Raw genomic sequence first — 18,600 nt, forward strand, 5'->3', positions numbered from 1 at the left:
TTTAACCTGTCTGTCTAATGTCTTGGGGGTAGAAGCTGTTCAGGGTCCTGTTGGTTCCAGACTTGGTGTCTTTAACCTGTCTGTCTAATGTCTTGGGGGTAGAAGCTGTTCAGGGTCCTGTTGGTTCCAGACTTGGTGTCTTTAACCTGTCTGTCTAATGTCTTGGGGGTAGAAGCTGTTCATGGTCCTGTTGGTTCCAGACTTGGTGTCTTTAACCTGTCTGTCTAATGTCTTGGGGGTAGAAGCTGTTCAGGGTCCTGTTGGTTCCAGACTTGGTGTCTTTAACCTGTCTGTCTAATGTCTTGGGGGTAGAAGCTGTTCAGGGTCCTGTTGGTTCCAGACTTGGTGTCTTTAACCTGTCTGTCTAATGTCTTGGGGGTAGAAGCTGTTCAGGGTCCTGTTGGTTCCAGACTTGGTGCCTTTAGTCTGTGTATTATAAACCTTTCTCACCGTCCTTATAATTAGAGCGCACCGTGACATCTGACCTCTAACCCCAACAGAGTTGAAGCTCCAGGCGATGATGTTGACTCCTAATGGCCTTCTGAATCCCCGAGCCTCCATGCCCCTCCCACCCACACAGTCACCGTGGCAACAACCGCCGCCACCATCCCCACGGCAACGCCCGCCTCTCATCCTGCACACATTGGCCACGCCCACAACTTGCGACAGCCAATCACGACGGGGCAGCGCCGTCTCTACGGACACAAGCAACACCCTGGACCCCAGGTCGCCGGTGAGTCATACACACACACACTCTAGACCAGTGGTTCTCTCCTCGAGGAGCCCCAGAGACGTTTCACAATTATGTGGTAGCTCTGAACTCACCTGATTCACCTTGTCAATGGTTGAACTATCACACCTGATTCACCTTGTCAATGGTTGAACTCACCTGATTCACCTTGTCAATGGTTGAACTCACCTGATTCACCTTGTCAATGGCTGAACTCACCTGATTCACCTTGTCAATGGCTGAACTCACCTGATTCACCTTGTCAATGACTGAACACACCTGATTCACCTTGTCAATGGTTGAACTCACCTGATTCACCTTGTCAATGGCTTCAAACTTGTTAGGGCCATGGGTTCCGCTCAATACAGCCATTTTCCAGCCAAAGAGAGGAGTCACAAAAAGCAGAAATAGAGATAAAATTAATCACTGACCTTTGATGATCTTCATCAGATGACACTCGCAGGACTTCATGTTACACAATACATGTATGTCTTGTTCGATAAAGTTCATATTTATATCCGAAAAATCTCAGTTTACATTGGCGCTTTATGGTCAGTAATGTTGTGCCTCGAAAACATCCGGCGAATTTTCAGAGAGACACATCAATTTACAGAAATACTCATAATAAACATTGATAAAATAAACAACTATTATACATGGGACTTTAGATAAACTTCTCCTTAATTCAACCGCTGTGTCAGATTTCAAAAAAGCTTTACAGTGAAAGCACACCATGTAATAATCTGAGTATGGCGCTCAGACAGAAAAACAAGCTATGCAGATACGCGCATTATAAACATTCACTTACCTTTGATGATCTTCATCAGAATGCACTCCCAGGAATCCCAGTTCCTCAATAAATGTTTTGATTTGTTCGATAAAGTCCATTATTTATGTCCAAATACCTCCTTTTTTGTTTACGCGTTTAGTAAACAAATCCAAACTCACGAGGCGCGGGCAAGTCCAGGCGAAAGTTCAGACGAAAAGTCCAAAAAGTTATATTACAGTTCGTAGAAACATGTCAAACGATGTATAGAATCAATCTTTAGGATGTTTTTAACATCTTTATCTTCAATAATGTTCCAACCGGAGAATTACTTTGTCTTTAGAAATGCAATGGAACGCAGGTCGCTCTCACGGGTGCGTGTGTGATCAGCTCATGGGCCTTCTGCCAGACCTCTTACTCAATCAGCTCTCATTGCCCCCACCTCACAGTAGAAGCCTCAAACAAGGTCCTAAAGACTGTTTACATCTAGTGGAAGCCTTAGGAAGTGCAATATGACCCCATAGACACTATATTTGATAGGCAAAGAGTTGAAAGACTACAAACCTCAGATTTCCCACAGGTTTTTTCCTGCCATATGAGTTCTGTTATACTCACAGACATTCAAACAGTTTTAGAAACTTCAGAGTGAAACTTCAATCCAATACTACTAATAATGGGTGGGTCCCAGAGGTCCCAGGGGAGAGGTTCTACTACCACTGTTCTATAACATGGAACGGCTGTGGGTCCCAGAGGTCCCAGGGGAGAGGTTCTACTACCACTGTTCTATAACATGGAACGGCTGTGGGTCCCAGAGGTCCCAGAGGAGAGGTTCTACTACCACTGTTCTATAACATGGAACGGCTGTGGGTCCCAGAGGTCCCAGAGGAGAGGTTCTACTACCACTATTCTATAATATGGAACGGCTGTGGGTCCCAGAGGTCCCAGAGGAGAGGTTCTACTACCACTGTTCTATAACATGGAACGGCTGTGGGTCCCAGAGGTCCCAGAGGAGAGGTTCTACTACCACTATTCTATAACATGCAATATAACATGCTAACACACACACACACACACACACACACACACACACACACACACACACACACACACACACACACACACACACACACACACACACACACACACACACACACACACACACATCCTAACGTCTCTCTATGCTGTGCTGTGATTGGTCAGTCTCCATGGGACAGCCGGCGCGCCAGCTGGTCTTCTATTGGCCGAGGTCCCAGCCTACAGCAGCGGAGGAGCCAATCTAGTGAGAGAGATTCTCTGCTGTCAGAAGGGCGGGGTCAGAATGGTCCAATCCCAGCTGGGGTGGAGCAGGGAGGAGTCTTTCGACCTCCTGGACCAATCAGAGTATCTGACCGTGCCGATGCTCCGCCCACCTGGCTGTAACGGGAAGGCCCTTCACCTCCCTGACGCCGGGACCCTACGTTACTATAGCGACCACGAGGAGGAGGAGGAGGACGCTGAGGAGGTGAGTCTGTGTGTGTGTGTGTGTGTGTGTGTGTGTGTGTGTGTGTGTGTGTGTGTGTGCTAGTGTATCCCTCTGGACAGTGTCTGTAGATATACATTATGTGTGTATTGACTGTGTGTGTGTGACGCTGTGTGTGTGTGTGTGTGTGTGTGTGTGTGTGTGTGTGTGTGTGTGTGTGTGTGTGTGTGTGTGTGTGTGTGTGTGTGTGTGTGTGTGTGTGTGTGTGTGTGTGTGTGTGTGTGTGTGTGTGTGTGTGTGTGTGTCCCTCTGGACAGTGTGTTTAGATATACATTATGTGTGTATTGACTGTGTGTGTCTGACGCTGTGTGTGTGTCTTTGTGTGTGTGTGTCTTTGTGTGTGTTTGTGTGTGTGTGTGTGTGTGTGATTGACCCTGTGTGTGTGTGTGTGTGTGTTTCAGAGTGTGTGTTTGCGGGTGAAGCTGGTCCTGGAGCCCTATAAGCCCCAGTGGTGTAGAGATCATGAGGACTGGGCTCTCTACCTGTTCTCCCCATGTAACAGGTCAGGACACACACACAGGGTCAAACACACACACACACACACACACACACACACACACACACACACACACACACACACACACACACACACACACAGGGTCACAACACACACACACACAGGGTACACACACACACACACACACACACACACACACACACACACACACACACACACACACACACACACACACACACACACACACACACACACACACACACACACACACACACACACAGGGTCAATCACACACACACACACACACACACACACACACACACACACACACACACACACACACACACACACACACACACACACACACACAGGGTCAACACACACACACACACAGGGTCAGTCACACACACACACACACGCACACACACACACACACACACACACACACACACACACACACACACACACACACACACACACACAGGGTCACACACACACACACACAACACACACACACACACACAGGGTCAAACACACACACACACACACAGGGTCAAACACACACACACACAGGGTCAAACACACACACACACAGGGTCAAACACACACACACACACACACACACACACACACACACACACACACACACACACACACACACACACACACACACACACATTCATGCACCACGCACTTTCATTTGTGTTTTTTGTGTTTCATATATACATGTTATTTTTCAATACCAGCTTCATCCAATATATATAATAATAGTATTATTATGGACTTGACCAGACTAGACTGGATGGGACTACACTGGATGGGACTAGACTGGATGGGACCAGACTAGACTGGATGGGACTACACTGGACAGGACTAGACTGGACTAGACTGGACTGGACTAGACTGGACTGGACTGGACTAGACTGGACTGGACTAGACTGGACTGGACTAGACTGGACGAGACTAGACTGGACTAGACTGGACTGGACGGGACTAGACTGGACTAGACTGGACGGGACTAGACTGGACGGGACTAGACTGGACGAGACTGGACGAGACTGGACTGGACTAGACTGGACCAGACTGGTCTGATTTAGAATAGACTGGACTGGTTTAGACTAGACTGGACTGGACTAGACTGGTTTAGACTAGACTGGACTAGACTGGACCAGACTGGTCGGGACTAGACTGGACTGGTTTAGACTAGACTGGACTAGACTGGACGGGACAAGACTGGACTGGACTAGACTGGACGGGACTAGACTGGACTGGACTAGACTGGACTGGACTAGACTGGACTGGACTAGACTGGACCAGACTGGTCGGGACTAGACTGGACTGGTTTAGACTAGACTGGACTAGACTGGTCGGGACTAGACTGGACTGGACTAGACTGGACCAGACTTGTCTGATTTAGAATAGACTGGACTAGACTGGATGGGACTAGACTGGATGGGACTACACTGGACTGGACTAGACTGGACTGGACTAGACTGGACCAGACTGGTCTGATTTAGAATAGACTAGACTGGTTTAGACTAGACTGGTTTAGACTGGACTGGACTAGACTAGACTGGACGGGACTAGACTGGACTGGACTAGACTAGACTGGACTGGACTAGACTGGACTGGACTAGACTGGACCAGACTGGTCTGATTTAGAATAGACTGGACTGGTTTAGACTAGACTGGTTTAGACTGGACTGGACTAGACTGGACGGGACTAGACTGGCCTGGACTAGACTGGACCAGACTGGTCTGATTTAGAATAGACTGGACTGGTTTAGACTAGACAGGACTAGACTGGACTGGACCAGACTGGATGGGACTACACTGGACTGGACTAGACTGGACTGGGCTAGACTGGACCAGACTGGTCTGATTTAGAATAGACTGGACTGGTTTAGACTAGACTGGACTAGACTGGACTGGACCAGACTGGATGGGACTACACTGGACTGGACTAGACTGGACTGGGCTAGACTGGACCAGACTGGTCTGATTTAGAATAGACTGGACTGGTTTGGATGAGACTAGACTCGACCGGACTAGACTGGACTAGACTAAACTGGACTGGGCTATACCGGACTAGACCAGACCAGACTGGACTGGGCTAGACAGGACTAGACTAGACCAGACTGGACTGGGCTAGACAGGACTAGACTAGACCAGACTGGACTGGGCTAGACTAAACTGGACTGGGCTAGACAGGACTAGACTAGACCAGACTGGACTGGGCTAGACCGGACTAGACTAGACAGGACCGGACTAGACTAGACAAGACTGGACTGGGCTAGACAGGACTAGACTGGACCGGACTAGACTAGACAGGACAGGACTAGACTAGACCAGACTGGACTGGGCTATAGGCTCCAAGGATAAAGTACCATCTCATATGAATACAAGCTAGCTGCTGAATCTGGCACATTTATGGAAAATGTATTGATGTGTATTGTCTGTGTCAAATACATCTAATAATACATCTCTCGCTCTCGCTCACTCTGTCTCTGTCTCTCTCTCTCCCCCTCTCTCTCTCTCTCTCTCCCCTCTCTCTCTCTCTCTCTCTCTCTCTCTCTCTCTCTCTCTCTCTCTCTCTCTCTCTCTCCCTATCCCTCTCTCTGTCTTCTCACTCTCTGTATCTCTCTCTCTCTCTCTCTCTGTCTTCTCACTCTCTGTATCTCTCTCTCTCTCTCTCTCTCTCTCTATCTCTCTCTCTCTCTCTCTCTCTCTCTCTTCTCTCTCTCTGTATCTCTCTCTCTCTCTCTCTCTGTCTTCTCACTCTCTGTATCTCTCTCTCTCTCTCTCTCTCTCTCTCTCTCTCTCTCTCTCTCTCTGTCTCCCTGTCTCTCTCTCTCTCTCTCTCTCCCTGTCTCTCTCACTCTCCCCCTTTCTCTCTCTCCTTCCTCCCCAGGTTTCGTCAGTGGTGTCAGAGAGTGATAACTCACAAGATGTTTGATCACATAATCCTCCTTTTCATCTTCCTCAACTGCATCACCATCGCTCTGGAGAGACCAGACATACAGACACACAGTACAGTAAGACCATCACTCTGGAGAGACCAGACACACAGTACAGTAAGACCATCACTCTGGAGAGACCAGAGACCAGACACACAGTACAGTAAGACCATCACTCTGGAGAGACCAGACACACAGTTCAGTAAGACCATCGCTCTGGAGAGACCAGACATACAGACACACAGTACAGTAAGACCATCACTCTGGAGAGACCAGACATACAGACACACAGTACAGTAAGACCATCACTCTGGAGAGACCAGACACACAGTACAGTAAGACCATCGCTCTGGAGAGACCAGACATACAGACACACAGTACAGTAAGACCATCACTCTGGAGAGACCAGACACACAGACACACAGTACAGTAAGATCATCACTCTGGAGAGACCAGACACACAGACACACAGTACAGTAAGACCATCACTCTGGAGAGACCAGACACACAGACACACAGTACAGTAAGACCATCACTCTGGAGAGACCAGACACACAGTACAGTAAGACCATCACTCTGGAGAGACCAGAGACCAGACACACAGTACAGTAAGACCATCACTCTGGAGAGACCAGACATACAGACACATAGTACAGTATGACCATCACTCTGGAGAGACCAGACACACAGACACACAGTACAGTAAGACCATCACTCTGGAGAGACCAGACACACAGTACAGTCAGACCATCACTCTGGAGAGACCAGACATACAGACACACAGTACAGTAAGACCATCGCTCTGGAGAGACCAGACACACAGACACACAGTACAGTAAGACCATCACTCTGGAGAGACCAGACAGACAGAAACACAGTACAGTAAGACCATCACTCTGGAGAGACCAGACACACAGACACACAGTACAGTAAGACCATCACTCTGGAGAGACCAGACATACAGACACATAGTACAGTATGACCATCACTCTGGAGAGACCAGACACACAGACACACAGTACAGTAAGACCATCACTCTGGAGAGACCAGACACACAGTACAGTCAGACCATCACTCTGGAGAGACCAGACATACAGACACACAGTACAGTAAGACCATCGCTCTGGAGAGACCAGACATACAGACACACAGTACAGTAAGACCATCACTCTGGAGAGACCAGACACACAGTACAGTAAGACCATCACTCTGGAGAGACCAGAGACCAGACACACAGTACAGTAAGACCATCACTCTGGAGAGACCAGACATTAAGACACATAGTACAGTATGACCATCACTCTGGAGAGACCAGACACACAGACACACAGTACAGTAAGACCATCACTCTGGAGAGACCAGACACACAGTACAGTAAGACCATCACTCTGGAGAGACCAGACATACAGACACACAGTACAGTAAGACCATCACTCTGGAGAGACCAGACATACAGACACACAGTACAGTAAGACCATCGCTCTGGAGAGACCAGACATACAGACACACAGTACAGTAAGACCATCACTCTGGAGAGATCAGACACACAGTACAGTAAGACCATCAGTCTGGAGAGACCAGACACACAGACACACAGTACAGTAAGACCATCACTCTGGAGAGACCAGACACACAGTACAGTAAGACCATCACTCTGGAGAGACCAGACACACAGTACAGTAAGACCATCACTCTGGAGAGACCAGACACACAGACACACAGTACAGTAAGACCATCACTCTGGAGAGACCAGACATACAGACATATAGTACAGTATGACCATCACTCTGGAGAGACCAGACACACAGACACACAGTACAGTAAGACCATCACTCTGGAGAGACCAGACACACAGTACAGTAAGACCATCACTCTGGAGAGACCAGACACACGGTACAGTAAGACCATCACTCTGGAGAGACCAGACACACAGTACAGTAAGACCATCACTCTGGAGAGACCAGACACACAGTACAGTCAGACCATCACTCTGGAGAGACCAGACACACAGTACAGTAAGACAATCACTCTGGAGAGACCAGACATACAGACATATAGTACAGTATGACCATCACTCTGGAGAGACCAGACACACAGACACACAGTACAGTAAGACCATCACTCTGGAGAGACCAGACATACAGACACATAGTACAGTATGACCATCACTCTGGAGAGAACAGACATACAGACACACAGTACAGTAAGACCATCACTCTGGAGAGACCAGACACACAGTACAGTAAGACCATCACTCTGGAGAGACCAGACACACAGTACAGTAAGACCATCACTCTGGAGAGACCAGACACACAGTACAGTAAGACCATCACTCTGGAGACACCAGACACACAGACACACAGTACAGTAAGACCATCACTCTGGAGAGACCAGACACACAGTACAGTAAGACAATCACTCTGGAGAGACCAGACATACAGACATATAGTACAGTATGACCATCACTCTGGAGAGACCAGACACACAGACACACAGTACAGTAAGACCATCACTCTGGAGAGACCAGACACACAGTACAGTAAGACCATCACTCTGGAGAGACCAGACAGACAGACACACAGTACAGTAAGACCATCACTCTGGAGAGACCAGACACACAGACACACAGTACAGTAAGACCATCACTCTGGAGAGACCAGACACACAGACACACAGTACAGTAAGACCATCACTCTGGAGAGACCAGACATACAGTACAGTAAGACCATCTCTCTGGAGAGACCAGACACACAGACATATAGTACAGTAAGACCATCTCTCTGGAGAGACCAGACACACAGACATATAGTACAGTATGACCATCACTCTGGAGAGACCAGACACACAGACACACAGTAGAGTAAGACCATCACTCTGGAGAGACCAGACACACAGTACAGTCAGACCATCACTCTGGAGAGACCAGACACACAGACACACAGTACAGTATGACCATCACTCTGGAGAGACCAGACACACAGACACACAGTAGAGTAAGACCATCACTCTGGAGAGACCAGACACACAGACACACAGTACAGTAAGACCATCACTCTGGAGAGACCAGACACACAGTACAGTAAGACCATCACTCTGGAGAGACCAGACACACAGACACACAGTACAGTCAGACCATCACTCTGGAGAGACCAGACATACAGTACAGTAAGACCATCACTCTGGAGAGACCAGACACACAGTACAGTCAGACCATCACTCTGGAGAGTCCAGACACACAGTACAGTCAGACCATCACTCTGGAGAGACCAGACACACAGTACAGTCAGACCATCACTCTGGAGAGACCAGACACACAGTACAGTCAGACCATCACTCTGGAGAGACCAGACACACAGTACAGTAAGACCATCACTCTGGAGAGACCAGACATACAGACACACAGTACAGTAAGACCATCGCTCTGGAGAGACCAGACATACAGTACAGTAAGACCATCACTCTGGAGAGACCAGACATACAGACACACAGTACAGTAAGACCATCACTCTGGAGAGACCAGACACACAGACACACAGTACAGTCAGACCATCACTCTGGAGAGACCAGACACACAGTACAGTCAGACCATCACTCTGGAGAGACCAGACACACAGACACACAGTACAGTAAGACCATCACTCTGGAGAGACCAGACACAGTACAGTCAGACCATCACTCTGGAGAGACCAGACACAGACACACAGTACAGTAAGACCATCACTCTGGAGAGACCAGACATACAGACACACAGTACAGTAAGACCATCACTCTGGAGAGACCAGACACACAGTACAGTAAGACCATCACTCTGGAGAGACCAGACACACAGACACACAGTACAGTCAGACCATCACTCTGAGAGACCAGTTACAGTACAGTAAGACCATCACTCTGGAGAGACCAGACACACAGACACACAGTAGAGTAAGACCATCACTCTGAGAGACCAGACACACAGTACAGTCAGACCATCACTCTGGAGAGACCAGACACACAGACACACAGTACAGTATGACCATCACTCTGAGAGACCAGACACACAGACACACAGTAGAGTAAGACCATCACTCTGGAGAGACCAGACATACAGACACACAGTACAGTAAGACCATCACTCTGGAGAGACCAGACATACAGACACACAGTATAGTAAGACAATCTGTGTGTTGTGTTTTCACAGGAAGCTTAATAGTCTAACCCTGTGTGTGTGTGTTGTGTTTTCAGGAGAGAGTGTTCCTCAGTGTGTCCAACCATATCTTCACTGTGATCTTCATAGCAGAGATGACCGTTAAGGTTAGTTTAGTTAAGGTAACACATTTAGTTAAGGTAACACATTTAGGTAAGGTAACACATTTAGTTAAGGTAACACATTTAGTTAAGGTAACACATTTAGTTAAGGTAAGGTAACACATTTAGTTAAGGTAACACATTTAGTTAAGGTAACACATTTAGTTAAGGTAACACATTTAGTTAAGGTAACACATTTAGTTAAGGTAAGGTAACACATTTAGTTAAGGTAACACATTTAGTTAAGGTAACACATTTAGTCATTTAGGTAAGGTAACACATTTAGTTAAGGTAAGGTAACACATTTAGTTAAGGTAACACATTTAGTTAAGGTGTGTGTGTGTGTGTATTTCTGTTGTGTTGTAACACATTTGTGTGTGTGTGTGTGTGTGTGTGTGTGTGTGTGTGTGTCTGTGTCTGTGTGTGTGTCTGTGTCTGTGTCTGTGTCTGTGTCTGTGTCTGTGTCTGTGTGTGTGTGTGTGTGTGTGTGTGTGTGTGTGTGTGTGTGTGTGTGTGTCTGTGTCTGTGTCTGTGTCTGTGTCTGTGTGTGTGTGTGTGTGTGTGTGTGTGTCTGTGTGTGTGTGTCTGTGTGTGTGTGTGTGTGTGTGTGTGTGTGTGTGTGTGTGTGTGTGTGTCTGTGTGTGTGTCTGTGTGTATAGGTGGTAGCCCAGGGTCTGTACTCAGGGGAAGCAGTCTATCTGAAGAGCAGCTGGAATGTTCTGGATGGACTGTTGGTGTTTGTATCTCTGCTGGACATTCTGGTTTCCATAGCATCCGCCGGCGGTAACCGTATCCTAGGAATCCTCAGAGTGCTGCGACTCCTGCGTACCCTTCGACCCCTCAGGTGTGTGATGTAACGTGTGTTTGTACTGTACCTTGTGAAAACAATTTAACTAATTAATAACATCCTTGTCTTTCTGCCTTCGATACTAGTGGGACTTGTCTCTCCTAGCTGTCTGTTTACTGTCACGTCAGCTTGTCTCTCCCTAGCTGTCTGTTTACTGTCACGTCAGCTTGTCTCTCCTAGCTGTCTGTTTACTGTCACGTCAGCTTGTCTCTCCTAGCTGTCTGTTTACTGTCACGTCAGCTTGTCTCTCCTAGCTGTCTGTTTACTGTCACGTCAGCTTGTCTCTCCTAGCTGTCTGTTTACTGTCACGTCAGCTTGTCTCTCCTAGCTGTCTGTTTACTGTCACGTCAGCTTGTCTCTCCTAGCTGTCTGTTTACTGTCACGTCAGCTTGTCTCTCCTAGCTGTCTGTTTACTGTCACGTCAGCTTGTCTCTCCTAGCTGTCTGTTTACTGTCACGTCAGCTTGTCTCTCCTAGCTGTCTGTTTACTGTCACGTCAGCTTGTCTCTCCTAGCTGTCTGTTTACTGTCACGTCAGCTTGTCTCTCCTAGCTGTCTGTTTACTGTCACGTCAGCTTGTCTCTCCTAGCTGTCTGTTTACTGTCACGTCAGCTTGTCTCTCCTAGCTGTCTGTTTACTGTCACGTCAGCTTGTCTCTCCTAGCTGTCTGTCACGTCAGCTTGTCTCTCCTAGCTGTCTGTCACGTCAGCTTGTCTCTCCTAGCTATCTGTTTACTGTCACGTCAGCTTGTCTCTCCTAGCTATCTGTTTACTGTCACGTCAGCTTGTCTCTCCCTGCTGTCTGTTTACTGTCACGTCAGCTTGTCTCTCCTAGCTGTCTGTTTACTGTCACGTTAGCTTGTCTCTCCTAGCTGTCTGTTTACTGTCACGTCAGCTTGTCTCTCCCTGCTGTCTGTTTACTGTCACGTTAGCTTGTCTCTCCTAGCCGTCTGTTTACTGTCACGTCAGCTTGTCTCTCCTAGCTGTCTGTTTACTGTCACGTCAGCCTGTCTCTCCTAGCTGTCTGTTTACTGTCACGTCAGCCTGTCTCTCCTAGCTGTCTGTTTACTGTCACGTCAGCTTGTCTCTCCTAGCTGTCTGTCACGTCAGCTTGTCTCTCCTAGCTGTCTGTTTACTGTCACGTTAGCTTGTCTCTCCTAGCTGTCTGTTTACTGTCACGTTAGCTTGTCTCTCCTAGCTGTCTGTTTACTGTCACGTTAGCTTGTCTCTCCTAGCTGTCTGTTTACTGTCACGTCAGCTTGTCTCTCCTAGCTGTCTGTCACGTCAGCTTGTCTCTCCTAGCTGTCTGTTTACTGTCACGTCAGCTTGTCTCTCCCTGCTGTCTGTTTACTGTCACGTCAGCTTGTCTCTCCTAGCTGTCTGTTTACTGTCACGTCAGCTTGTCTCTCCTAGCTGTCTGTTTACTGTCACGTCAGCTTGTCTCTCCTAGCTGTCTGTTTACTGTCACGTCAGCTTGTCTCTCCTAGCTGTCTGTTTACTGTCACGTCAGCTTGTCTCTCCTAGCTGTCTGTTTACTGTCACGTCAGCTTGTCTCTCCTAGCTGTCTGTTTACTGTCACGTCAGCTTGTCTCTCCTAGCTGTCTGTTTACTGTCACGTCAGCTTGTCTCTCCTAGCTGTCTGTCACGTCAGCTTGTCTCTCCTAGCTATCTGTTTACTGTCACGTCAGCTTGTCTCTCCTAGCTGTCTGTTTACTGTCACGTCAGCTTGTCTCTCCTAGCTATCTGTTTACTGTCACGTCAGCTTGTCTCTCCTAGCTGTCTGTTTACTGTCACGTCAGCTTGTCTCTCCTAGCTGTCTGTCACGTCAGCTTGTCTCTCCTAGCTGTCTGTTTACTGTCACGTCAGCTTGTCTCTCCTAGCTGTCTGTTTACTGTCACGTCAGCTTGTCTCTCCTAGCTGTCTGTTTACTGTCACGTCAGCTTGTCTCTCCTAGCTGTCTGTTTACTGTCACGTCAGCTTGTCTCTCCTAGCTGTCTGTCACGTCAGCTTGTCTCTCCTAGCTGTCTGTTTACTGTCACGTCAGCTTGTCTCTCCTAGCTGTCTGTTTACTGTCACGTCAGCTTGTCTCTCCTAGCTGTCTGTTTACTGTCACGTCAGCTTGTCTCTCCTAGCTGTCTGTTTACTGTCACGTCAGCTTGTCTCTCCTAGCTGTCTGTTTACTGTCACGTCAGCTTGTCTCTCCTAGCTGTCTGTTTACTGTCACGTCAGCTTGTCTCTCCTAGCTGTCTGTTTACTGTCACGTCAGCCTGTCTCTCCTAGCTGTCTGTTTACTGTCACGTCAGCTTGTCTCTCCTAGCTGTCTGTCACGTCAGCTTGTCTCTCCTAGCTGTCTGTTTACTGTCACGTCAGCTTGTCTCTCCTAGCTGTCTGTTTACTGTCACGTCAGCTTGTCTCTCCTAGCTGTCTGTCACGTCAGCTTGTCTCTCCTAGCTGTCTGTTTACTGTCACGTCAGCTTGTCTCTCCTAGCTGTCTGTTTACTGTCACGTCAGCTTGTCTCTCCTAGCTGTCTGTTTACTGTCACGTCAGCTTGTCTCTCCTAGCTGTCTGTTTACTGTCACGTCAGCTTGTCTCTCCTAGCTGTCTGTTTACTGTCACGTCAGCTTGTCTCTCCTAGCTATCTGTTTACTGTCACGTCAGCTTGTCTCTCCTAGCTGTCTGTTTACTGTCACGTCAGCTTGTCTCTCCTAGCTGTCTGTTTACTGTCACGTCAGCTTGTCTCTCCTAGCTGTCTGTCACGTCAGCTTGTCTCTCCTAGCTGTCTGTTTACTGTCACGTCAGCTTGTCTCTCCTAGCTGTCTGTTTACTGTCACGTCAGCTTGTCTCTCCTAGCTGTCTGTTTACTGTCACGTCAGCTTGTCTCTCCTAGCTGTCTGTCACGTCAGCTTGTCTCTCCTAGCTGTCTGTTTACTGTCACGTCAGCTTGTCTCTCCTAGCTGTCTGTTTACTGTCACGTCAGCTTGTCTCTCCTAGCTGTCTGTTTACTGTCACGTTAGCTTGTCTCTCCTAGCTATCTGTCACGTCAGCTTGTCTCTCCTAGCTGTCTGTCACGTCTGCTTGTCTCTCCTAGCTGTCTGTTTACTGTCACGTCAGCTTGTCTCTCCTAGCTGTCTGTCACGTCAGCTTGTCTCTCCTAGCTGTCTGTTTACTGTCACGTCAGCTTGTCTCTCCTAGCTGTCTGTCACGTCTGCTTGTCTCTCCTAGCTGTCTGTTTACTGTCACGTCAGCTTGTCTCTCCTAGCTATCTGTCACGTCAGCTTGTCTCTCCTAGCTGTCTGTTTACTGTCACGTCAGCTTGTCTCTCCTAGCTGTCTGTTTACTGTCACGTCAGCTTGTCTCTCCTAGCTGTCTGTCACGTCAGCTTGTCTCTCCTAGCTGTCTGTTTACTGTCACGTCAGCTTGTCTCTCCTAGCTGTCTGTTTACTGTCACGTCAGCTTGTCTCTCCTAGCTGTCTGTTTACTGTCACGTTAGCTTGTCTCTCCTAGCTATCTGTTTACTGTCACGTCAGCTTGTCTCTCCTAGCTGTCTGTTTACTGTCACGTCAGCTTGTCTCTCCTAGCTGTCTGTTTACTGTCACGTCAGCTTGTCTCTCCTAGCTGTCTGTTTACTGTCACGTCAGCTTGTCTCTCCTAGCTGTCTGTTTACTGTCACGTCAGCTTGTCTCTCCTAGCTGTCTGTTTACTGTCACGTCAGCTTGTCTCTCCTAGCTGTTTCTGTCACGTCAGCTTGTCTCTCCTAGCTGTCTGTTTACTGTCACGTCAGCTTGTCTCTCCTAGCTGTCTGTTTACTGTCACGTCAGCTTGTCTCTCCTAGCTGTCTGTCACGTCAGCTTGTCTCTCCTAGCTGTCTGTTTACTGTCACGTCAGCTTGTCTCTCCTAGCTGTCTGTTTACTGTCACGTCAGCTTGTCTCTCCTAGCTGTCTGTCACGTCAGCTTGTCTCTCCTAGCTGTCTGTTTACTGTCACGTCAACTTGTCTCTCCTAGCTGTCTGTCACGTCAGCTTGTCTCTCCTAGCTGTCTGTCACGTCAGCTTGTCTCTCCTAGCTGTCTGTTTACTGTCACGTCAGCTTGTCTCTCCTAGCTGTCTGTTTACTGTCACGTCAGCTTGTCTCTCCTAGCTGTCTGTTTACTGTCACGTCAGCTTGTCTCTCCTAGCTGTCTGTTTACTGTCACGTCAGCTTGTCTCTCCTAGCTGTCTGTTTACTGTCACGTCAGCTTGTCTCTCCTAGCTGTCTGTTTACTGTCACGTCAGCTTGTCTCTCCTAGCTGTCTGTTTACTGTCACGTCAGCTTGTCTCTCCTAGCTATCTGTTTACTGTCACGTCAGCTTGTCTCTCCTAGCTGTCTGTTTACTGTCACGTCAGCTTGTCTCTCCTAGCTGTCTGTTTACTGTCACGTCAGCTTGTCTCTCCTAGCTGTCTGTCACGTCAGCTTGTCTCTCCTAGCTGTCTGTTTACTGTCACGTCAGCTTGTCTCTCCTAGCTGTCTGTTTACTGTCACGTCAGCTTGTCTCTCCTAGCTGTCTGTCACGTCAGCTTGTCTCTCCTAGCTGTCTGTTTACTGTCACGTCAGCTTGTCTCTCCTAGCTGTCTGTCACGTCTGCTTGTCTCTCCTAGCTATCTGTTTACTGTCACGTTAGCTTGTCTCTCCTAGCTGTCTGTCACGTCAGCTTGTCTCTCCTAGCTATCTGTTTACTGTCACGTCAGCTTGTCTCTCCAAGCTATCTGTTTACTGTCACGTCAGCTTGTCTCTCCTAGCTGTCTGTTTACTGTCACGTCAGCTTGTCTCTCCTAGCTGTCTGTTTACTGTCACGTCAGCTTGTCTCTCCTAGCTGTCTGTTTACTGTCACGTTAGCTTGTCTCTCCTAGCTGTCTGTTTACTGTCACGTCAGCTTGTCTCTCCTAGCTGTCTGTCACGTCAGCTTGTCTCTCCTAGCTGTCTGTTTACTGTCACGTCAGCTTGTCTCTCCTAGCTGTCTGTTTACTGTCACGTTAGCTTGTCTCTCCTAGCTGTCTGTTTACTGTCACGTCAGCTTGTCTCTCCTAGCTGTTTCTGTCACGTCAGCTTGTCTCTCCTAGCTGTCTGTCACGTCAGCTTGTCTCCTAGCTGTCTGTACTGTCACGTCAGCTTGTCTCTCCTAGCTGTCACGTCAGCTGTTCCTAGCTGTCTGTTTACTGTCACGTCAGCTTGTCTCTCCTAGCTGTCTGTTTACTGTCACATCAGCTTGTCTCTCCTAGCTGTTTCTGTCACGTCAGCTTGTCTCTCCTAGCTGTCTGTCACGTCAGCTTGTCTCTCCTAGCTGTCTGTTTACTGTCACGTCAGCTTGTCTCTCCTAGCTGTCTGTTTACTGTCACGTCAGCTTGTCTCTCCTAGCTGTCTGTTTACTGTCACGTCAGCTTGTCTCTCCTAGCTGTCTGTTTACTGTCACGTCAGCTTGTCTCTCCTAGCTGTCTGTTTACTGTCACGTCAGCTTGTCTCTCCTAGCTGTCTGTTTACTGTCACGTCAGCTTGTCTCTCCTAGCTGTCTGTTTACTGTCACGTCAGCTTGTCTCTCCTAGCTGTCTGTTTACTGTCACGTCAGCTTGTCTCTCCTAGCTGTCTGTCACGTCAGCTTGTCTCTCCTAGCTGTCTGTTTACTGTCACGTCAGCTTGTCTCTCCTAGCTGTCTGTCATGTCAGCTTGTTCCTAGCTGTCTGTTTACGTTAGCTTGTCTCTCCTAGCTGTCTGTTTACTGTCACGTCAGCTTGTCTCTCCTAGCTGTCTGTTTACTGTCACGTCAGCTTGTCTCTCCTAGCTGTCTGTTTACTGTCACGTCAGCCTGTCTCTCCTAGCTGTCTGTTTACTGTCACGTCAGCTTGTCTCTCCCTGCTGTCTGTTTACTGTCACGTTAGCTTGTCTCTCCTAGCTGTCTGTTTACTGTCACGTCAGCTTGTCTCTCCTAGCTATCTGTCACGTCAGCTTGTCTCTCCTAGCTGTCTGTTTACTGTCACGTCAGCTTGTCTCTCCTAGCTATCTGTCACGTCAGCTTGTCTCTCCTAGCTGTCTGTTTACTGTCACGTCAGCTTGTCTCTCCTAGCTGTCTGTTTACTGTCACGTCAGCTTGTCTCTCCTAGCTGTCTGTTTACTGTCACGTCAGCTTGTCTCTCCTAGCTGTCTGTCACGTCAGCTTGTCTCTCCTAGCTGTCTGTTTACTGTCACGTCAGCTTGTCTCTCCTAGCTGTTTCTGTCAGCTTGTCTCTCAGCTTGTCACGTCAGCTTGTCTCTCCTAGCTGTCTGTTTACTGTCACGTCAGCTTGTCTCTCCTAGCTGTCTGTTTACTGTCACGTCAGCTTGTCTCTCCTAGCTGTCTGTTTACTGTCACGTCAGCTTGTCTCTCCTAGCTGTCTGTTTACTGTCACGTCAGCTTGTCTCTCCTAGCTGTCTGTCACGTCAGCTTGTCTCTCCTAGCTGTCTGTTTACTGTCACGTCAGCTTGTCTCTCCTAGCTGTCTGTCACGTCAGCTTGTCTCTCCTAGCTGTCTGTTTACTGTCACGTCAGCTTGTCTCTCCTAGCTGTCTGTTTACTGTCACGTCAGCTTGTCTCTCCTAGCTGTCTGTCACGTCAGCTTGTCTCTCCTAGCTATCTGTTTACTGTCACGTCAGCTTGTCTCTCCTAGCTGTCTGTTTACTGTCACGTCAGCTTGTCTCTCCTAGCTGTCTGTTTACTGTCACGTCAGCTTGTCTCTCCTAGCTGTCTGTCACGTCAGCTTGTCTCTCCTAGCTGTCTGTTTACTGTCACGTCAGCTTGTCTCTCCTAGCTGTCTGTTTACTGTCACGTCAGCTTGTCTCTCCTAGCTGTCTGTTTACTGTCACGTCAGCTTGTCTCTCCTAGCTGTCTGTCACGTCAGCTTGTCTCTCCTAGCTGTCTGTTTACTGTCACGTCAGCTTGTCTCTCCTAGCTGTCTGTTTACTGTCACGTCAGCTTGTCTCTCCTAGCTGTCTGTTTACTGTCACGTCAGCTTGTCTCTCCTAGCTGTCTGTTT

At 48.2% G+C, this 18,600-nt stretch overlaps 1 protein-coding gene across 1 annotated transcript in view; it reads left to right on the top strand.

Annotated features, from left to right (window-relative positions):
* The window catches only part of LOC127922463 (voltage-dependent T-type calcium channel subunit alpha-1H-like), a gene marked incomplete at its 5' end in the record, with an annotated part of 133,385 nt that overhangs the window by 78,304 nt on the left and 36,481 nt on the right, over window positions 1–18,600 (top strand). The window contains 7 exon segments of the mRNA XM_052506229.1: window positions 501–733; window positions 2,697–2,803; window positions 2,841–2,997; window positions 3,417–3,517; window positions 6,384–6,507; window positions 10,654–10,722; window positions 11,376–11,569. Of these exon segments, the coding sequence (XP_052362189.1) occupies window positions 501–733; window positions 2,697–2,803; window positions 2,841–2,997; window positions 3,417–3,517; window positions 6,384–6,507; window positions 10,654–10,722; window positions 11,376–11,569 (985 nt within the window).

This window comes from Oncorhynchus keta, unplaced genomic scaffold, assembly GCF_023373465.1.
Source record: "Oncorhynchus keta strain PuntledgeMale-10-30-2019 unplaced genomic scaffold, Oket_V2 Un_contig_2577_pilon_pilon, whole genome shotgun sequence".
Taxonomy (NCBI): domain Eukaryota; kingdom Metazoa; phylum Chordata; class Actinopteri; order Salmoniformes; family Salmonidae; genus Oncorhynchus; species Oncorhynchus keta.